Source organism: Sinohyriopsis cumingii, chromosome 6, assembly GCF_028554795.1.
Source record: "Sinohyriopsis cumingii isolate HCF-2022 chromosome 6, ASM2855479v2, whole genome shotgun sequence".
NCBI lineage: Eukaryota > Metazoa > Mollusca > Bivalvia > Unionida > Unionidae > Sinohyriopsis > Sinohyriopsis cumingii.
The window spans coordinates 102,485,080-102,509,912 of NC_142966.1; the positions used below are offsets into that span (position 1 = coordinate 102,485,080).

The window sequence follows — 24,833 nt, forward strand, 5'->3', positions numbered from 1 at the left end:
GACATAATGCTATATGTATATATATACATTAAAAATATATCCATTAAAAAGCAATCCATTTATAATTGTTATATATTACCTGAGATACTTGTAAGCTGTGCAGTTGGCATTCTATGTAATTAAATTGAACCGTAACACGTGCAGGATATTTTAATGCGTTCAAAGTATGCAAACAATTATATATATATATATATATATATATATATATATATATATATATATATATATATATATATATATATATATATATATATATATATATATATATATATAAAGTTCATTAAACACTTATACTGCTTTAACAGTAGTAGATTAGTTAAAAAACGGAACGTCTACAGGGATAAAGAATAATGTCCCGTCAAAACCACCCCAGTATCGTTACTGTTTCCGCAGCCTCTTTACGGTGCAAACAGTTCCCAATATCGACTGTAACACCGCCAATGCGTTCTACAACGCATATTTCGACAGAAAATATGTAGATAACTGGGACGTGAAACTCGCCTAATCCCCAGTCTACAGAAGACTGGAATACCTGCGCCTTGGGAAAACCCTAAACATTCGTTGGTTCTCTGGAATATCAACGGTTTGTATCTTGTATGCCCATTCTCAGAAATTCCAGTAACTACATGTCATTTCATCGCCTTAGACTTAACTTGTAGGCTCTCATAAAATGCATGAAAATGATTTTGAACTGAGCCTGTAGACTTTCCAAAAAACACTATGCTGATGTGTTTCTAGCCTCTGTTTTATCTTACATTCTGTGGTCCATTCCTACCCTAGTATGCATCGAACTAAGTTGTATTTTTCTGCAAGAGATTCTACTCTGAGAACGTCTAGGAAACATACGGACTTGGAATGTCTGTCTGTACTCTCCATTGGCGTTTCATGGTTACAGAAATAGAATGGTTAGGTTTGCATTCCGAAAGATGTTTTCTGCAAAATGACTGCAAAAGTACTCTCCGGCTTAGATATCAAGCGCATTTTTGCATTCCTTAATTTTTAGCACTGGCACAAGGCGCAGGTTGAGGAACTGTCTGTTGTCTCTGGCCTGACAATTTCGCATCGATTGCGGTCTATTGTTTATGGAACTTCCACCACTAGCTGCTGCAAGGTCCCCAATAATTTTGGATCCATTTGCGCAGGACTCAAAGTTAGTTCCAAACTATTTCTTGTACTTTTTTTATTCAGATGGCCTTCGCTGACTCTACTGCATTTTCTAGATCCAAATCCAAAGCCCCCATGTGAACGTATACTTGTCCACAAAGTACACGACAAAACTGCTAAGCATCTTTGGCAAATGCATCCTGACGGTCTTTGTGGCCCATGCGGCGTGCATTAAGCCGCTTTCGGTGTTGCTTGCTTTGATTTGCTTAGATTTCGCTCTCTCAGGTTTTGCTGCGTCGCTTTCACCTACTTTGCTTCACATGTAGTGTAATTAAACGGGGGTTCTGTTAAGAACCTGATGTCGTTTTTGCTGTGGTGCAAGGCGTCTAAATCGTAAGTGTAGAAACGATTTTTCTTTCACTTTGTGGAACAATATGGCTAGTCTGCTTGAAGGTAAACTCGGAAGACCTTTTCCGACTTCTTACTAAGGACGTTTCCACCTTCCTTGTACTCATGTGTGTCTCCATCTTCCGTGTTATCATTTCCTTTCTCCTGTAAGATCACCTACTACTTTGACACATGTCATCGTCATTTCTCAGATAAAAAACAAATATGTGACAGCCAGCAGTTCTCGTCTGCGAACGCGCATTGCTAGAAGAATTTCATGAAGTTTTACCAACTGGATAAGTGCTTTGCTATGCACCGTGTCTTTGTTATGCAAATAGGCAAAGACGTTGGTAACATCAACAAATACCGGTAACCGCTTGGAGAGAGTGAGGTGTTTGTGGTCTCCGTGGTACGCCAAGTAGTCGATCTTAAACATCTTGGAAACTAGGTAGATTTCGATGGCATTATCGATCAGAATGTGTATTGCAACTACATTTTCTGCACGTAGGCCCATCTCTGGAATATAGTGTCGACTGACATAGTTGTCTGGTAGGGCTGTCCTCTAGTGTTAGGCTTGTATATGCGTGGACTACAATTTTCCAAGATACATATTCTTGGCTAGAGACTATCAATCTTTCATCAGCTTCGAACAGCCCTGGCGAGAAGTGCGTGGTTGTAAAACGGAAACGTGTCTGATTATACCTGAGCTCGGACGAGAATGGAGAGGAAATCTGGGAGAGAGTAATGGTAGAGAATATTAGCTCATATGACCAGCACTTTTTAGTAGGTGAAATAATCCAGATCTAAACGAATACATACAGCGACTGCATTTCGTTACCGTGTTTCTCTAATAAGAAATTAACCCCACCTCTCGCTATATTTCTACCCCAAGTGATTTTCAGTTCTCACTTGGGGTTAGTGTGGAGTTTGGTGGGATGGGAATTGTACGAACCAGATACCCAAAATCTGGTTTGTTTGCACACGTTTTTAAATATCCATGGGGGGGGGGGGCTTGACAGATACAGTGTTAATATATTGAATTTAATACTTTAGTATGGCGCATAGGATACGCCTGTGCCATCTGGGCGAGTTGCAGCTGTTTCGCGCACTACTGAAATGAAATCACACATTATTCCGCCTTCTGAAAACATCTGTATAATCAAGCAATGCCTGAGTGAGTCGTGATTACAAATCTGTTTATCAGAAAGACCTGGATATTGAAGATCAAAGATATGCTTGCTAAGGATACTGGATTGAAAGTTAGTATTGAATGTTCTCAGGTGTAGTTTCTATTAATACTAACTACCAAGGCTCGCCGAACGTAATTGTAAACTGTTTTCGATCTTGTGCAAAGTCATGGGCAAAATGCAGGCCAAATTGAATGACCGTGCTATTTTCTCAATAGCTATAATGGTACATATTTTGTCTCGTATACCCTGTTATATTGGATATAGGCATTACTCTATTCCTGCAACTCGAATGTAAATATACTTCAATGTATGCACCATGTGCAAAGAATATAAATTTGATGTATACAAGCAGGGAAAAGGTGACACATAGCTGATCATGGCCACCTCTGCGACAGCACACAAGGTATTAAGACACACTCTAGCTATGTCGCATTTCTATTTGTGATCATTTATAATACAGATGCCAGCTATTACACCGGTAAAAATAAAATAAAAGCTAATATATTTCATCATCATAATCAATCATCTCAATCACCACCCCAAACATCGTCAGAGTAGTCCATTTCATAATCGTCATTTTCATTGTTGTTAAATTTAATATGGCATGACATAATATATGGTATTTATTTGCGAATAAACCGTCTTTCTCTTTGATTTGCTGATGGATGGGGCCATTTGTAAGGGTTCTCAAAGATTTAAAATCTTCAGTTCATAAATCTTAATAGATCTAAGCATCCCATGAAAACCAAATGACAATGTGGGAATGTAAAGCTATATGTTATGATAATCCCCACCCAGCACCCCCTCTTCATCTTTTGTGGATGCAGTACATTAGCGATTAAATTACCGTAATTACTAGTTTAAACATATTTATCTACAAAGAATATCACAAATAAGGATGCATGGAATAATTAATGGAAACGAGTTTTAATTTAGAGATTTTTCTTCATTATGGTTTTAATTAATTAAATAATTAATTCACGCATGATATGTTTGTTCTCCGTATGTCTAAGGTTTAACTGTAGAAATAAGAGAACAAAAAAGGAATCATATTTTGGTGAATCTTGTTGACTTAAGTACAATGGCTTCATTGCCTTTGTAGCATATCGTCTTTACTTAGCTGTTTAAAGTTCGTTTCTATATATAGATATATAAGAATCATTACTAATTGTCATTCCTGATTGTCTCAGAAGACGCTCATTTTGGTATTAAAGCATCTGCATTCAAAGAGAAAACGATGACAGTATTCTATTGGAAATCCGCAAGAACCGGAAGGAAAAGCCATACATTTACATCTAAATGAATCAAAATTGAGTAAACTGCATTTGTGTCGCATTCTGCTTAATAGCTCAGAAACTCTTCTATTACCAGGTGCAAATTACGGTGTGCAGAACGTATGCGCTTGGCAATTTCAGTTTGGAATTTTGAAATGGATGAATCGTTTCTCAAGGATTGTGACATCTTGTTCCAAGAAGTGACAGTATATAAAATTTTGACACTGAATGATATTACCCGAGCTTCTTGAAATACCAGACATGGTCTTTCTTGAACACTGTTGGTCCATATCAGTTATATAGTCCTGAGATTTTCATTAGTGATTATATGAAAGTATTAAATAATACAAAGATGTTTTATAATCAACCTTACAACACGATCAATATTTCCAGTTTGAGAAAGGAACTTCTCTGCTTGCAAAGTTTGGTGATCTAAAGACACATCTGGTTGCGTTAAGTTTCATGTCTTTCAAAATCTGAGTTGGCACATCAAGAGTAAATGACAGATCCATATTCCAGAAAGGTGCAAATTTAAGTCATATGAACTATATGCAGGGTCATTGTAACATCGTTTCAATAGCTCCTTATACCATTGCATGATACAATAATGTCGATGTGTTGTCCTAAAACGAACCTTTCCGACCGAGAATTCAGGGTCTAACAACTACTGAAGTTCCCTGGCGTTGAAAAAGACGGACTTTCGGATGAATTAAAAGCCAGATATTTGCCAAATTCAGCTTGTTTTTAAAGGGTACCTTTTAATAAGCTCTTAATGAAAATAAATGCAATGCAATAATGAGACAGTGTGAATACTGACAGAACGCTGATCAACAGCGAGTAGGAATAAAGAAGGAGTACACAATTATTATGCAAAGTCATTGAAATAATTTTGATATAATCGTATGTTCTTCTATTGCCATTGCAAAGGAATTGTGTTTGCGTTTGGGGGATTATGAAAAGTATTTTATGAATATTTAATTATTGTAAAGTCAATATTTCGTATATATATATATATATATATATATATATATATATATATATATATATATATATATATATATATATATATATATCCGTTGTTAATATGGAGTTTCTAGCAGCGTAATGATGTTGTTTCCATAATATGCTTCAACTGCAACTTGTAGTAATGACTATTAAATATGTTTCCTGCGTTTTATACGCTGACGTCTGAAAGACAGTCGTGAAACTATGTAAATTACAGCAGGGTTTCTCTTCAACTTAAGACAACTTATCAAGCCCATTGGTCTTCCTTTGATGAAAGTTATATAAGACCTTTCATTGGTTACAGGTCAACCAATGCCCTGCAGTTCGTTGCTATACATCAACGTTAACACAATATATAACTTTTGCGTTGTTCTTTTAAAGAGTCTAAAGAAGCGTGAAGCTGCACTTTTCTCGGATTATGCTGCATTCGTCATGTGTCAATCCAGAAAATGTTCTCAGATCAGTTACAAAACAGGACACACACACTAAATGTTTCTTTATAGTGTGCATTTGTTTTTCTTTGAATTACGTTCTTTATGGAGAACTGTTGTTAAATATAATTAATCACACTGTCAATCTTACCACGTGACATTGACACCAATGCTAAGTGAGAAATAAAAAAGATACTGTATCGCCTATACATGATATTAATACTTGGTGTAATTAAATAAATTCTCAGTTTATATCATTTAAAGCCGATACCAAAGATTTATATAATATTCTGTTCATTAAATATAAGAGGGTATTTTATGTTCCAGAAAAGGATACAACTATCATTGTTTTCATTACTGGTTCCATCTTATATTAGCCTTAAGGTTGTTATTTGAATACTCTTATATAACTGATGAAGCTTGAAACTGAAACAATATATAATATTTTTGAATCAGTGTTATGGTTATTAATTATTAAATAGATATATTTTATTGCAGTAAGTCGATATTCAGTCGGATTATCAACTTGTTGATCTTATTATACATTCTTTCAAGACACAAGCAGAAACAAATCATATTGTATCATTTCCGACTTTTACTCTCTTAAACTCTAAAGAAAATTTATTAGAAGTTGAAATAATTCCAATAATATTTAATTTGCAGAATATTGCAGACACAAACTAATTATGTACACAAAAAAAAAAATTACAGAAAGGAAATGTTCAGATAGGACATGCAATTAAAACGTTATCTTGATTATCTGTCGTTAGCAAACAATAGCTTGTAAGTTTTATCCACGAACAAATGCCAGCGTCATAACAGATGGCAAATTTGTCCGATTTAATTTGATCTGATCATCGGTCTTCTATTGTCTAATTTAAATAAATTCTAATTTTGATGTAAATCAATAAGTGAAATCGGCAAAGCGTAGTAGAAACGAATTCACATGGAGTCATGTGTAATTGTACATGTTTTGATATTATTTGTGCTAACTGGTCGCTGACCAATAGCACTTCGGAATAAAAAATGACACCATTACTATATGGTGACGCTAAGAAAATATTGTTCACACTGTCACTGTGTGCGTGCAAAGGAACTATTTCTGCGCTGCATTGAAAAATCATTTATATCGTTAACATTAAATATATATCTAAAATTATGGAACTTTAATGGGAACTAATTTGTTCGTTTTTCTTCTGTTTTATTGTGCGTTCTCAAATATAGCATATAGGAAATAGGAATTAAGAAATATTTACCTGGATGAAAAGGTCGCGGGCTTAAAAGCCATGTTGAAAAGTACCAAAAATGACAACGCTGAACCAGTCCAGCGAAGGCATCACACTCTAGTAATGATAAGTAGATTGTGTTACGAAATGTGGCTGTCATGTTCATAATGGCTATATCGCAGAAGTTAACACAGTCTGGCATTATATCCTAAGACATTATTGTCGTTAACAAATTAAATCGAAGGTACTTTGAATTGATTCAAACTACACTACTTTAAAATGCATTATGGAATAGCCATGCAATAAAATCCTAATGAAGAAAGATGGATGAGATTTCTTATTGCAGTAAGCAGACACAACCGAAGCGAATTGACCTTACGCCAGAAGGTAGATCGCTCCGCCTACCGAACACGTGACTTGACAACTTCTTAACCTCCGACAAACATTCTGTGAAAATGGCGGGTGTGATGGCATTAAAAGATATACTAGACTATATTGGTGAGTAATATTTGCCATATAAAACAACATTGAGACAGAGATAGAAAGCCAGAGCATTTATCCATCGCTTCACTTCTCTAAGTTACGTCGGTATGCGGATAACTCGCCCCCACGTATCTGGAGAAGTCGCCACAGAGTGGCTGGAGAATTCGCTCCAATTGGTTGGAGAAGTAATCCCAAAATTTGTCACCCAAATAACCTTTTGATAACAGAATTAAGTCATCTTTTACGTGATTCATATATATATATATATATATATATATATATATATATATATATATATATATATATATATATATATATATATATATACGCGATCACAAAAGAGATATTAACTAAATTAAAGCAATATCATAGCAATATTTATAAGGACGAAATTAAGTCTGTATATAATCTAATGAATGACGACAGTATAGTGATTAAAAGGATGATAAGGCAAACACTATTATTATTGTGAACCAAGATGATTATGTTAAAGAAGTTGAACGTCAATTAGAAATTAAATAAAAAATTTCAACATGCATCAATGAGATCGCTAAAAATAATAATTCCGTATGTGAGGAATTTGATACTTTCCCTCTTAACATACGTACACCTCAAAAATAATAATTCCGTATATGAAGAATTTGATACTTTCCCTCTTAACATACGTACATCTCAATTCTACATATTACCCAAAACTCATACAAATCCTGACCATAATTTACTTTTAAATTTTCCTGGACGACCCATTATATCAGGTTGTAATTCATATACTGAAAACCTATCCAAATTTATTGATAGTGTTTTAGAACCTTTAATGAAATCACTTCCTTCATACGTTACAAATACAACTACTTTCATTAAAAAGTCGAAAAGTCATATCTATCTGATAATTTCAATTCTATCATTAGATGTAACATCACTATATACCAACATTCCGTATGCAGATGGTATTGAAGCATCCACATATTTTCTTGATGACAATCCTAATAATATCACACTATCTAGCGAAGATATTTGTAAAATAATAAAAAATTATCTTGGAAAAAAATTATTGTCAATTTAATAATACGAATTACATAAAGATAACGGATATTAATATGGCTCCTATATACTCTGCCCTTTCATGGGTGAATTAGAAAAGGATTTTATTCAAAACGAAAAGTTTAATCCATCTCTTTGGTTCAGAATTTTAGATGACATATTTATGATCTGGAAGCAGTCAACTGAAGAACTGAAACAAAAATATTCATATACAATAGCCGAGTCGATTTTAACAGTAGCAGCTTGTCGGAGGAAAATGGCGGACGTAAAAAGTGCCTGGAGGTGTGTATAATAGCATTCGCTGATTGGTCAGTCGAGCAGAATGATTGACAACTGGCGATAGGTCAATTGTGTGTTCGTAGTAATTCCATTCCAATGTTTTAATCACCATGAGTACGATATTTAACTGAATGAGATGTTCTTTTTTCACAGGTAACGTACATATGTAACTGGTTTTCGACTGTACGGGTTGTTTTTTGACAGCATTATCTGATGTGAGCTGTTTTCATGGGGCCAATCAATAAGAAATGCAGCAAGCAGTCTACTGATTGACAGAAATGTTGTAATTAGTTTTAAAATCACTGTGCTTATCGAACGGTATTTCTTTGGAAACTTTGTCTTCTATACGCATTCTTGGTAAGCTGTTTATCAGCTGTTAATGTCTTATTGATTATCCATTCACGTCCTTAGTACTGCCGATACGATATGGTTTCATTTAAAGTCTTCCAATAATAAGCTTTCCAAATGCGGCATGAACTGTGTTGACAGTGACCAAGACAGGTAAATATATTATGCTTCATAGCTTGCTTGAATGTGTTTCTGCCTTGAGTGACATACATATACAGCAGTGTTATCAAGGGTTGACAGCCCTGAATGTCAAAGCAAAATATCTGCCTAAAGCATTTCATACAAAGACTCTTGGTCCAAACGCCAGACAATTAGATACAGCTACCATGTCTGGTCCCGAATAAAGTACATAGGTTAAAAACAATCCTATCGGAAATAGACGACTGGTCCAGTCAGATATATTTTTTCCAGTATATTGCATACTAGTTAACGAAACGCACACCAATGAAAGACATGCAGCCCCGTTAAAATTGGTTGTTAGTGAAATAAATGAAATGTGAAGCATCAGTGACATTCAGATGACTAGGACATCTATTTACAATGTTATTAAATACTTTGTAGAATTATATTTATTATGATTAGTAATAGGTCCAGGAATGCGTATTAGATGTAAATCGTGTGTTTTTAGACAGTTATTTTATATGAAATTTAAACATAACACAATTGTTTAACTTTATCTGGACACTTTCTTCATCGAGTTTGTTGCATTCTGATTTATCCTATTTGTCACACACACACACACACACACACACACACACACACACACACATCTATATATACATAAGTGTGTGTGTGTGATTGTGTGAATATACACACACGCCGGAGGAGCTATAAAATGATATTTCCACTTTACACAACTATGAATGGGTATATTTCTGACAAGATAAGTCGCAATAAATAAATAAATAAATAAATAAATATATATATATATATATATATATATATATATATATATATATATATATATATATATATATATATATATATAAATGTGTGTGTGTGCGTGTGATTGAGATTACGTTTCCACTTTACACTATTCTTACGCACTTCAAGTTTTAAACCACTTCATAGTGTTTTATGTTTACCATTACTAATCTTTTATTATTTTTAGGGAGGAAAGGGAAAAAATGCATGCAAGATATCTAATTTGAAAACTAATTGTATCTTTACAGAATATCGCTTGACATTTTTGCTTCATTTCTCTCCATGGCCAATTTAAAAATTCCATTTGCTAGTGAATATTTTCGAACATTCTTATTCGAGCTCCGTTAAAGTCTTCTGTTAATGCGAGTTTTTATCAAGATATTTTTCGTTGTATATTTTCACATATTTCCATCGTCAGACAATGAATCGCTTAGAACTGTTTACAATTCCTCACTGATTCTCCATGGAATATAATAAGTCATTCATTAAAAGATTTGATAGTATAGTTATACATAATGTTGAAAGCAATATTTTAATCTTTAAAGTTCCATACCAGTGTAGATAATGTAAATAAAATTCAATATTATTTGAATAGAAAATAAAGTCTGGAAGCGGTATAAAAAACCCGATGGAAAAATTCGCCATGAAAACTGAGAAATACGCTCAGGTGTGTTTTTGAAAATAATACACATCGGACCGATTTTATTACTTCCGAAACATAAACAAAGCACGTGTTTCGTTCAATGTTAGTTAGGTTGAAAACTTTTATCATCACAATCATGCCAATAGGAGATCGTGGAGGTACAAGCAATTACAGCGGGGTCAGGTGTGTTGCAGCAAATTGTGGGAATACAAATGCTGATGGGTTTTAAATGCATTCCTTTCCGAAAGACTATTCACTTCGTCGTAGGTGGACAGATTTTGTAAAAATCAAAAGAGCAAACTGGGATGGTCCAACTGAGTTTTCTGCTATCTGCTCCTTTCATTTCACACCAGAATGCTTCCCATTGAGGTACAGATTTGAGGTTGATCATATGGATAGGGCACCAAAGAAAGTCAAACTCAATGATGATGCTGTCCCTTCTATCCACTGTTTGAAGGAAACTGACAACAACGCTAAGATAACTGCAAATGTATCAGAACCTTCAACACCAAAACATCAGCTGTGTAGGCTTGAAATCGTATCACCATCAGAGGAAGTTACTTGTAAAGTGTCACCGCCATAGAACATAAGAAGGGGCTATTCAAAGAGAGAAGCAGCAAGGGTGAGGTTTTTAATGACAAGTACCATATTATTATATATATATGATATTCAACAGATCAGTCACCACATTGTTTCCATTTGTACCCTGTAGAACGTTCTTTCATAGTTTCCAAAACAAATGCAGTAAATATCTAATAAATCAAGAACTGAGATATAAACATTTGATAAATATTGTCAAAAGTTTCGTGTTGCCTTCAACATTGTTTGACTATGGAAATAAAAAATATTTCTGCTGGTTGATTTAGAAGGCCTACATATATATTTCATTGTCGGACTAATGTGTGCATCAGATTACATATAAATATTTACAAACATGATGCGGTTTATTCCCATCCCCAATTAATAAAAATCTACAAAACAAAATGTAACAGAAATTTTACAATATTTCGTTATGATTTTTTCAGTGGTGGTGGTCTTGTCATGTACAACAATTGTTAAGTCGTATCGTGACTAATTGTTTTTGGGAAATCAGTGAATAGCCATCAGTATAAGTGACTTATAAATGCTCTCAAATAAAACCGAGCTTTGATGAATATGTTCTATAACTTATAGAATCTAAAGTATTTGAAACGTTTGAAGGGATTGTGACCAGCAGACAAATGAGAAAAGATGTACCAATGCTGTCATCCGGACAACAAACTTCAACACTGGAGGGATACCACTCCGTGATCAAGCATTTTGCACCAAAGATGATTGGTTTCTCCTATCATGAAATGCTTCCAAGGTAAATCTTAAATTATTGCACACATAAATACGGATTCAGGATATTCAGTGTTTTAATTAAAGTCCATTCTATTCGTCTTCAAATTAAATTATAGATATCAAGATCCGATCTTTTAATATCCTGCAAGATACAATTGTATAATATTTTTTAGTGTTTTCGAATGTTTGCAAATAAACTATCTATACAAATAAATTATCTGGTTTTTGATAGAATTATATACTGTATTTTGCATCTTTATTTACTTTGAAATAGGCTTTCGCTAGCTGCATTTCATTTTAATGAAAACAGCCAAGGAGACCAAGGATGGACTGAGTATGGGAGAGCCAGATATAAAATAGTTTATCCAAAGTGCAAGAAAAGAGAATACACTGCCAGGAAAATCCTTGTTGAGTCAACATATGGTGAAAATATACATTAGTAATTAATGAACAGAAAGGAAAATATCCCTTAGAGCTATAATAATATTGTACCAAGTGTAAGTAACTATATTATTTTCTAAAAATTAAATTCAAACAGTAAAGACAAACGATTTGTTAAAGTTGACACTCCTTTAATTTTAAAAGACACTATGTTGCCCTGTGGTAAAATAATAAAAGATGCAAACAATTGTAAAGACAAATACTTTTAATTCATGTATTAACTTCAACAAAAGGTTGCAGTCTTTGGCTTGTACAATACAATGCATATTAAATTTACCTTCAATTACAGATTGTGTTGAATGTCTGATGAAAACAGCATTCACACTTGGACAGGTGTCTCGCATGAATGATCAAGGAGTCAAACTTCTGGTAGATTTACCACCACCATTGTGCAGTCTGTATGAGATTCCTGATAAGGATATTGCTACTCAGAATCTTCTTAGCAGGTGTAATCACTCTCAGCATCATGAAAGCCAGTGTATTTCAGGTTTTGATCAGGAATGGCAGTGCGTATCCTCTGAACAACACATGATGGAAAGATTACCCTCACTTTCTTGCCCATGAAGTACCAACACCACCGAACAAATTGTCTATATGCTGTATACCGATGTCTTCTGAAATAATAATTTGAAAATTAAGTTTATGCTTTGCGCATTAGATCAAATTAGGAAATCAACAGTTTGAGTAGAGAGTGTTTGAGGCCCGGTGTGATTTATCTTTATTTAAGAATATCAATACAGTCAAATGATTCAAATAAAATATATATATATATATATATATATATATATATATATATATATATATATATATATATATATATCCATTTTGTTTCCGACACAAAAATGAAATAATATTAGCACATGTATATGTGCTGTGTTTTGGCATGATTTATCAGTATCACTGTGGTATAAAGGTTAGACAGCGCAGGCCTTCAGAACAGGGGTTCAATGAATGAAGGGGTCATAAAATGACTGGATAAGGTGGTTTATTTATTGGCTGTATTAATAACCCCAATACTAGGCTGTCATGCATATATCATGAAAACAAAATTTATGAAAACAAAAGAACATAAAAAATTACTCAGACATTTTACTTACTCATTTCCTCGTTCTGGACGTTCTCCGAAGCGTTGTCTATACTGGTAGTATGCAACTTTTAAAACATGGATGTCGAGACAAACTGCAATGAACCCTGGATGGTGTGTTATACATCGTATTCCCTGGTATTCATTGCTCACACTTGTGACCTTCTCTATGTCACAACAACATACACAATCCCTTGCTGTGGGCAATACCAAACAATGTCCACAATTACACCTAAATTAGAGTTTTCTTCTTTAATACATAGTGCTGTGCTTGTCAGATTTAATCTCATATTTATGAACACATCATCAGCGCATTACAATGACACAAACTGACTAAAGTCAGGAAGAGGTATACATTTAGTACAGTACTGTAACATTACACTAGATATGAAAGAAAATAGAAGTTGCAAGTAGGCGCTACAACATAAAAAAGGGTTTATTTCATAGTTTATTAAAACTATTAGCATACATATGAGAAACTCGAAATTTTAACTTATAATACAGTGTACAGAATATTAGTTTAATTTTAATGTCATGAGAGTAATATCGTGAATATTTCAACAGTTGTGCAAAAGAGGACCTTTTCTCCTAGGAATCTTAAGTACTTCTAAATCGTATCAATTGGTTCAACTGTGATCCGATGTACCTTTTACTCATCAACGTATAAATACGTCTCTAGCCATGAAATTCATTACACTTGTTCAGCCTTTATTACAGGTGAGAAAACATCCTTTCGTAGACGAACAGGAGACTGTTGAACAGTATTGCAAATATCGTCGGATACATATATTTATCGTAACTTAGGCCGTAGACATATTCGGAAAACAATTACCATGAATTGTCCGTCATTCTACCTTGGCTTTCTTCTTCGTCATCTTCATCTGGAACGTCGGATTCGTCGCTATTGGAAATATAGGTTTCAAACTGGTACGGATTAATTTGGGTGTCGGCAACCGCTTCTACACCATTATCAGACTGTTACGAGCTTATTAAATTCCCATCTTCAAATGGCGAAGACCCGCAGGACAGTGGCAATTCACTTTCGTCACAATCGCAGCTTTCGTGTTGAGTTTCTGAAGATTTTCCATAATATGACGATACCAAATCGGTCTTTGTTTGGAACAAGTGTTCGAAATGTGACGTCACGTTTTGTCTTCACTAAATACCGGAAGTTGTCGGCGGTTGCATTCGGTTATTATCGTAAACAGGTGCAACAGCGATATTAAGTAGTCTCCCATGCAGTTATTACTGAAAATTTTCAATCGGATTTTTTATATACATATTTGGAATACATATTCTCATTCATCAAGAAATAAACTGAATTAATGTAGATACACTGATAAGGCACTTTAAGCACACCAAGTCCGTAATAATTATATACCTTAAATACGAATAAATTACATTGACAGAGCATAAATGCGAGCAAAGTTTTAAACAAAGTAAATATCTAATGTTAACGTAGCTTAAGCATGCAGGCAGTAGTACTAATAACATGATTTCATTTCGAATAGAGGACAATCCCAGATTTGTTCAACACCTGAATATAAAGAATCATCAAAGGTAGTTAGAGGTGAAGAAATGACATTAGAATAACTGCCAGACGTAGATCAAGTTCTGCCGGAATAGAGGTTTAAATGTATTTAAGAAGCTCACATGTTCCACACAGTATGTTAAAGGCACGGTACAGAAATTCACACACAGATACGTGTTCCTCTGTTGCTTCCATCAGACCACTCAGAAGGGTGAAGGACGGGTCACGCTCAAACGACTCCTGCCACGTAACAACGCTTTCATAGTGCTTCTCGACTGGTGGCAAACTGTGCTAAAAAAGAGATATAACCAAAAAAATAGTTTGCTGCTCGTTATTTCTATTGATTATAGTTTAAGTTTTTGTATCTGAAAGTCTTTCGAACATAATATTAATTGATTGTCTTAGTGACATGATTTTTTTCTCTGGTTTTCGTTGTTCTGCATCGACACTAACCATGCTCATCATTTTGTGATTCAGTCTTCACCCTCGGGTTGAGATGCATTTCTTTTCATATAATACCGTTCTGTTTTTAATATAAACTGTGCTTGCATGATAGCTTATTTTGCCGTAATGAATTTCACATTATTTGTCGATCAATATGAACGTTACATCTAGAGACATGCACTGATCAATTAGCTACACAATTACGTTAGAAACACCACAACTGATACCGTATATGTGGGAAAAATACAATTAATAATATCCTTACATATTATCAGGCTGCATCATAAATATGCATTAAATATAAGTGAAATGTTTTTCTTCATGCCATGCATACAGAAAATGAATGGGTATATTTCTGACAAGATAAGTCGCAAAATGATAAAAAGCTTCTGTGCTAACATTCTGGAATGAAGGAAACAAACTAAGCATTCATTTGGAAAGCCTCACAATTAAAAGATATTATGCAAGAAACTGACACTCAGAACAGAATGGGCGAATATTCTGGCAACTTGGGCGACAGTTGGGCAACCGCTTGATATCGCACGAGGTAATATCTCTTGGGTCGTTGGAATTATATAAGAAAACCTTGCAAAAATAAATTTAAATACTTTAAAGTGCACATTATTATGGAATGTTTCAGATTGACATCTGCTATAATAGATTTATTTTGTCCACATGAAATCCAATAGATTTGACTAAATGTTTAAACACTGTTAGGTAACATGGTACGTTTTTGCAATCTTGATTTGCCAAAACACAGGTCACACTATATTGCAATTCAGGATTAACATCGGACATGTTTACGGTGCAAATGAAAATTACATCTACGATTGGTTGCATATAATGTTCTTGCCGTTATGCTATTTGGAATGTTATAATACATACAAACATTTCCTAATACCATCCTGAGGAAAATATTAATAGCTTTGCATGCCCTTCAATGTTCCTGAAAGTGAATATTAACCACGAAAGTCAGAATATCTGGCTCAACATTAAAATGCTAATTATGTTCATCGTACACTCAAGAACATTGAATGTGCATTTTCCTTTGATGTTATTTTCGTTTGTCTCTAATAAATCTCTTCAGCATTTTGCGTTTTCGGATGGTGTGCGTGTTAGATGAACTTCGAAGCACTACTTGAGTCAAGAATATACACTCATCAAATGCTTGAAATACAAAATTAAAACAAAATATTTAACCCTAATACAGTAATTTCTCGAACATTCGCGAGGTTAGGTTCCAGAACCAGTCGCGGATCAGGAGGAATTGCGAATGTTTGGTACGAGTCACTAAAATGCTAATAAATGCTTATTTCTAGGGTTTAAACCCTAAATATGACCCAAATCATGCTCCCAAAGCACTTTAATTTCATTTAAAAGTTAGCTTAATACATTACCCTTAAAAAGAGAAATAAATGGTTGACGTAAAAATAGAGTATAGTATCGCCTAATGGGTATTTGCCACACTAGCGCATTTACAGTAGGGTACATGTATACTAATATTACCCCTATACTAATTCATTGGCTGCCGTTTTCTTTTGCACTCACAGTAAGGTAAAACCAAGTAACGAATGGGACTGTAAACTTAATGACTGACATTTTCTTTGCCATTGCCAGGAAGGTAAACTAGGTAAACTTCATATGTCACAAAAGTCATATAACGAAGGTACAATTCAATAAAATAAAGAAAACATGTACGTAGAGGGTACCAATGAAAATTTCGCGAATCCGTGAATTCGCGAATCCAGAAACGCGAATGCACGAGGTATTACTGTACCACGTGTTCTGGAGGGACCATCTACACGTACAACTTTTAACAAGTATACGAAATATTCAACAATTTCAGCACATTTAAAAATCAGAACCAATAATCTTGAGCCATATCTTGACCGAAGAGGGAACATATTAAAAGGTTATTAGGACAATGTAAACTTCATGCGCAGACGCGGATAAGTGGATATCCATTGAAAAACACAATCGGTCAGGCTTTGTCTCGAATCCGCCTAATTACTGCCCAAACTTTGGAAACCTTTTCAGTCGTGTTATGTGTATCCAAAAGCATGAGACAATGCGTATCATGAGAAATAATCAGACTTGATAAAGTGCCAATTAAAACAGGGATGAAGAGGTACAAATTGATTTGTGAGATATCTCGCTGAAATCAAACGTGATAGCTGTACTGATGTAATTGAGGCACGCAGACAATTAATGTAATGAGGATTCAATATTCATTATGTCTATTATATTGGACTGTGAGTAAACCAAGTAAAACATTTTCCTTCTTCTACTATAGTAGAAATCATAAATAGATGATGAAATAGTGAATAGGTAACACATACAAGAAAAAGCAGGTACAGTGTTTCAAGATTCTAGTAAAATCGTTAATGTGAGTTTTAAAAAAAACAACATTACAACCGTTCTTAAAGAAAATTTCGATTAGCTATGAGCATTTTTGACAAAGATGCATACCTTTCCAAACTAGATACATAACAAGAGCGGCCGATGGGTGCTGTCTATATGTGATTTATATTAAAAGTATATATTATCCAATAAAACTAATGTGGGTAGAAACAAAACCCTTCAACATTTAGGAAACCTTTTGTGGCAATATCGTGTTTTATCAAATAAAGTTTTATGTTTTGTTTTTATCCCTCTGTTGTAGATTTCGTGGGTCGGTGTAAATGTTTTAATAATATAAGAATAATTCACGTTTATCTGCATACTTGTCGCAAGATAAATGTCTTTATGGAAAAAATCAATTGATTGCTGTAGAGGCAGTACACGCTTACCGTAATATAAATGTAAAGTGAGTCTAAAATATTTGTGGTGGAGTAATTACGTAGTTATAACATTTCAACCATGACATTTGCGGTGGAAATCTTTCGCAGTTTTGGCATTGCAGTCATGATTTTCAGATGGCTTGGAGCAATAAATCATCTTACGTTCGAAGACAATCAGTACACATGCATCAGAGTTGCAATAGCTTTCTCATCTCCTGAGTAATGTTAGTGAATATATTTCTATGTTAGATACAAATGAAGTTAATAAAATAAATCTAAAACATACCCTATAGCAATAAGTAATTAAAACGTCCAGGTAATCTGCAATAAATTCTCAAAATGAGGTCACACGCTACATTATATGAAATTGTGCAAGATAAATAACAATACATTTGCATCATTACATTGTCATTATTGTAATCATACATATATATATATATATATATATATATATATATATATATATATATATATATATATATATATATATATATATATATATATATATATATATATATATATATATATATATATATATATTGTGTTTCTTTCCACATTTACAATCTATGTATTAGCGTACCTTGTTCACAGGATATAGCGTTTAAAAGATCACGCAATTACACAGTCTCGACTTTATCGAGATATTTAAATGGGTAAATGTTACGTCTGGTCGACCAGTACTTTCATAAAACATTATTACTGTCCTGCAGGAATGCACCAATAACTTGTCAAAGCTTTCGCTGGACAACACAAATCGGGATCCGTAGAATTACTTCCGTCTACACACTCTAGAATTTACTTATTAAAATGAACACTATCTAAATGCCATATAAATGAATGGAATTGTACTCAGAGTTTAAAAGGCCCATATATGTAAATGAATGGAATAATATCAAGAGTTTAAATGGGCCATATAGTTGATTTATCCATTGCCTTTTTCAAATTAGCCATACGGAATAAAACATCACCTAAGAAGAGTACATTGGATTACATTAGCAGAGGTTTCCATGAGTAAATATATGCCTATGTAAATAAAGGCGGTGAATTATATAATTAATTATGCATTAGAACAATATTCAAGATGGTTCGCTTTATCTGATTTTACGGACATGTATATTTAATCATATTTATAACGCTTGTCAGTTCATGTCTTACTTCAGTAAAGAGGATCAATCATGTGATTTCCTCTTTCGAGCCCTTTCGTCAACATAATATCGATCGAAAGCATCGCTCAATTGGAGGGTGTGAAGAAAGCAAGAATAATAGTCATGCAATCAAGATCATCAGACGATATTCAAAATGTAATCGATTATTATCATTATCAATCGATATGATCACTTAGCCGCTACATTTCAGACAAAAGCAAGCTGCTATACGACATTGATAAGATCTCATTTTTTAATCTTCACAAAGCACAGCTAACATGTAAAGTGAACTGTTGATGTCTAATCAAGACCATGAATTTGGAAATAAAAGATTGTCACTGCTCTTTATGTCGGAGTTGATATCAATAACTGTTGTTGCTTAAAATACATAACAGAGGTAAATATACCTGATTGTCATCTAATCAATTCAAAGCCCTAGTGTATCCTTGGTAATATGGGTATTATACAAGATTATAGATGACGTGGCTGACAAGTCCCGATGTATCCATGGTTACACAGGTAAACGTCGAACTGGAGATTCGTATTCCTATCTTAGATAGCCTATAATCTTTTAATGATTTGGCAGCTGATATCAGTATTAATAATTGCTATTATATATATATATATATATATATATATATATATATATATATATATATATATATATATATATATATTTTATAACGGCTTGAACCGTGTCCATAAGTTAATGGAACACAACAACATGGTGATGTCCTTACCACAAGCTTTATTATGATATTAAATATCTTATAATATTGTTCATGAATATGTTTAATAATGCAGTTTCTATTCGATCGAGATACATTTATTAAATTAACTATTGAATGACGAATGAAGAACCTAGACATTTTGATGATATCTATCTATCTTTAATTTCCTGCATTTGTTTATTATTTTATCATTTGTTTCTTTTTCTACAAAAGTAGGACCAAGGCTAACTAACGTTGTAATCTAATGAAACACAGTTATTGATCTATACGGGGTATTATCAGGCTATACATGAAAAGGTGCAATGATACTGCGTGTGATGTTCAGTTCACATCTGCCCTTTTCTTTCAGAAAAATCAATAGAATTTCGTATTATCGGAGTTGTAATGTCTCTTAGATTTATCTGAAGGAATGTCTTTGCTCCTTTCATGCCAAAACAGCCAAAATGGGACACAGTATGGACCCTCTCATAAGATTAAATCTGTTCTATCAGTTCTTGAACAACACTTTTAACGCCAATGTGGATTATACAGACTCTCACGGATCATTTTCCCTCCTGAATTTGTCCAGAGTGGATCCCCGTAATGTCTGTTTATTGCTTGATTTGTAGACTTTATGCTCTCAAGAGGTCTGGAATCAATCCTTTCCTGGATTAATTTACCATTTGTACTGTTTATTACGTCTCCCTTATTGATGCCACATCCTAAGAGACAAATCAGTGTACTTCGTGAGAACAATAAAGAAATCAATACCAACGGGCAGTTTAATTACTGCAACTTTCAAACGGAAGTATTCAAGACCGTGGTTTTTGTCTGAAGTAAAAACATAAAAGAAAATAACGGACACTCCATTTAAAAACACACAGGCATTTTACTGCTGTCATTATATGTACACATAATTTCTTTGCAATTAGTATTTTTTTCATTCCATTTTTCAAATGCTATTTAAGTACAAGAAAAAAGTCTTTGTAAATTAGATCTTTTAAAAATAGTTTTGACGTCTGTGTACTTGAAATAATACGAATGGCTTCTTATATGCCTGCGTGTGCGCGGCTAAATAATGTTCTTCAAATACGAACGTAATAAGAGGACTCCTAATTAAGACCCTCATTAATGAAATGATATTCAACCATTTTTTTCTGTGGTTTCTTTGTAATTTTAGTCATTTAAAATCTTCCTATAGATCATTCCATTATACTCTCCGTTTATGTGAATGCATATTAAATGGACGATCAGAAAAATGAAACGAATGAAACAATTTCTCCATTTCATAATTACTGTGAACTATTCCCACCACGTTCATCGAGACAGCTAGTACATATTGATACCATGGTCACTTTGATCTCTCGTAATTAGACGGTTTTATCGTGATATTACATATGATCAATCCCTTGTGAAAAATAACTAAGACTGTCACAACAGCATTAACACCGTTCAAGCGCTACAAAGAAACACGAGTGCTAATGCCGGACAGGGACTACAGAGACATACAAAAATATCTTCAGTCAAGGAGTGCAAAGACGCATGAGCAATAACGCCAATCAGTAACTATAAAATACAGATTAATAGTAATAGTAATCAACATAATTGTCATACATAAGAAGATTATGCTATATTGTAAACCCGACAGGTCTTAAAGCCACAGCCAATTAAAATAGTTTGGTTTACAAAACAATATCTGCTTTAATAAAAACGGGTCAATGTGCTTTGTGGTCAAACATCCACAAGATAGTAACATATTTGCTAGTTTCACCTCGTAGAGACGAACGGAGGCAAAATAATAATATCCACTGATCTGAGACGATTTACTAAGTTTCATCTGATTACAACCATCTCCTGAGCTCCAACCGACAATAACGGTGACCATTAATATTTTAAGACAATAATGGAAAACCAAATAATGGAAGCATAGGCGAAATATGGGCCCGTGGTTGACTCTATGCAGCCACATATACAAATCGACATCATATTCTATCGGCAGTACTTTTGTGTAATATTGCAACTGCCTTTCAAACATAAACTGCATAAAATCCAAATAAATCAATTATTCTTACGAGTTCATATCAATCCAAGGATGACATTTATTAAATAATCGAAGACCTACGTCGCCTAATTTTCAATTATCCGTAGTCTTCCGAATAACTGTAAAAGTTACTGATATTTGCATTATACAATGACACTATGTTCGACATGCATGTATGTATCTATATCTATATCTATATATATATATATATATATATATATATATATATATATATATAGAGAGAGAGAGAGAGAGAGAGAGAGAGAGAGAGGGAGAGAGATACAAATAATACTATCATACAGGTTAGAGAGTGTTTAATTCGTACTCTACGGTGATTTCTAACTCGGGTCTTCTGTTTAACGGCACCCATATCCTTGCCTATACACACGAGCCCATATTCAATCATGAAAGGTCGCGGGTTCGAACGCCAGCCGAGTGATACCAAAGACTTAAAAAATGGTGCTAAGAGCTGCATCACTAAGCGTATAGCTTTAAGTGGTTAGTGTTAGGACTGGTCGGCATGGTGCCAGGATAATGTGACGGGGTGGGTCATCATGCTATATGCCTGCGGTATACATCACTATAAACTGTCACGTTGTAGACATCATATCAGTATGATGGAAAAATTGTTAAAGCTATGTTCAAAATCCAAATGAGAGAGAGAGAGAGAGAGAGAGAGAGAGAGAGTATTGCGTGTAAGCAGGAAGATAGGCAGACACTACTGATAGGTGTTTGTTCTTTATACAGAATTATCGAGACAGATGAAACTGTGTTGTGCGCGGAATGATTTTAATTTAGACGCAATAAGGTGGCTCCGTATCCGGTCTCCTGAAACGATATCCATGTGGTCGTTGCTGCAATGAACCTAGGAGACACTCCCACCCCGCAACAAACAAACATATAAAAGGACCATCACGAGGAACACGTGTCAATATTTGTCCGAAGCTGCACTAGGAACTGAACTATACATACTGTTGAGTACAATTCAGTGCAGGATTACCCGGTGAACGTTCCAGGGTACTAGCAGTATAAGTCATGGATACTTATTAAACGGTAGTACAGTGTAACCAGGGATGAAATATAAAGCAAGATGTGGCCCAATATATGTACAATATATGAAGATAGGGTGACTTTGAAATGGAGAATTACCCTGTCCCGATATATAGGAAAATCAACTTGCAATCAAAATGTGGACTTTAAGAGTAGATTAGGAATTCATTTTGATAGTATGCAGTTAAAATGGCCATATCTATGATATTATAGCAATTATGTGATTAAAGCATTTTTTTTAATAATTGTTAAAAGGCCTGTAAATTATAACAGGTTTTGTTGAAATAAAGTTTTTTGTCTCTTTTTCGATTTCAATTCCACGTGTACATCTCCTGGAGTTAATCTTTTTTTAAAATGAAACTCCGCTTTCCAATATAATTTTTGTTTTCCTAGCATGTTGGTATCCCTTTCATATTTTAACTTTTCTCTTGCTGCCTTGCTTTCGAAAAGTATTTTGAAGTGATTGCATAACTAGTTTTACAGTACTTATTATATTTAAATGTGATGCTAGACAACCTTGAAGAGAAACAACATTTTATGGAAAGCATTAAGAATTTGCGGAAACTTTCGTTGGATATTATCGAAAATGACCATATATGTATCCAACAGCTGATCAAACTTAGAGCTGTGGATATTAATTGTGAGCCATACCACAGAAAATATAATAAACGAAACTTTAATCAGTAAAAAAATACCAATCAATCGACATTCCTTAGTTTTAAACGATGGTTAAAAAGCCACACGTCTATGTATTGTCAAAACAAATAAATTTGTGGAGCTCTGTGCTAGGATCATGACAGCTGAAATACATACATACATACATACATACATACATACATACATACATACATACATACATGCATGCATGCATGCATACATACATAGGTACGTACATGCATGAGTGCATACATACATAAACACTTACATACATACATGCGTACGTACGTACGTCCATGTATGCCTGCGTACATACATACATCCATCCATCCATCCATCCATACATACATACATAGCTACGTACATGCATGAGTGCATACATACAGAAACACTTACATACACACATGCGTACGTACGTACGTTCATGTGTGCCTGCGTACATACATGCATTCATACATACATACATACATACATACATACATACATACATACATACATACATATATAATACATACATACATACATACATCCATCCATTCATCCATCCATCCACATACATACATACATACTTACATAAATACATACACATATACATACAATTAAGCTGACAAAGCACAGGCAGATGTACAGTCAGAACACATAAACGACATGTTATTAACTTACAGCTCTGACAGAAAGAGTTTCAGCTTGTACACTGAGGCGTCCGTTCTTTTCTTCAAATGAGAAAGATATACTTTTAGCAGGCGAATGCTGAGGCGTTAGATAGGACCTTGAAAGACTCTGAGCAGAAGGGGAAGAAGGCTGGAGCACAACCGGTGCTGACCCTCTCCTGGGATTTCCACTATACCGTCGTCGATTCCTCCTTGCAATAGTACGCGTCCTTGAAAACATGGACATTATGCGCTGTTCAATAGACAAGAACGTATGCAACAAGACAGGTGAAAACAGATCATATAAGCACTGAGTGTCGATTTCTAAACCATTGCTGATGAATCTTAACCCTGGAAAAGCATCTTTGTGACAGTTATTGATCTGAGTGATGGAGTGATGTAGTATGCATCTGTTTGTGTCCCGCCCCAATAGCTGCACGGAAGATCAAACAGGCCAAGGCTTACCTGAGCGTGACGTTTATTCTTCTGATGACAGCCGAGGCAGTCTTACGCTTATGGCTCGGTGACGAAATGATTTAATTCCACTTCTCTGATTGAGCTTAAAGTAAAGAGTGATTACATAGATAGCCTTGGATCAAAAGAATATATACATTTCGGAACCGCTTATTCGTGGACACGACA

The 24,833-nt window shown here is 34.3% G+C and overlaps 2 protein-coding genes across 2 annotated transcripts in view; both read right to left on the reverse strand.

The window, feature by feature from the left end:
- LOC149797585 (uncharacterized) overlaps positions 1-24,486 on the reverse strand; it is a 39,450-nt gene extending 14,964 nt beyond the window's left edge. Inside the window, exons 1-2 of the mRNA XM_089960778.1 lie at positions 24,205-24,486; positions 14,837-15,005 (exon numbers count right to left, since the gene is read on the reverse strand). Of these exons, the coding sequence (XP_089816904.1) occupies positions 14,837-15,005; positions 24,205-24,438 (403 nt within the window). The 5' untranslated portion in view covers positions 24,439-24,486. The remainder of the gene's footprint in view (positions 1-14,836; positions 15,006-24,204) is intronic.
- Positions 12,539-14,371, reverse strand: LOC149797586 (uncharacterized). The gene is made up of 4 exons (XM_089960168.1): positions 14,350-14,371; positions 14,016-14,142; positions 13,197-13,415; positions 12,539-12,713 (listed from the first exon to the last, which is right to left on the reverse strand). Exons 1-4 carry the CDS (start codon positions 14,369-14,371, stop codon positions 12,539-12,541), a joined length of 543 nt encoding a protein of 180 aa, XP_089816294.1.
- Positions 24,487-24,833: the final 347 nt, after the last annotated feature.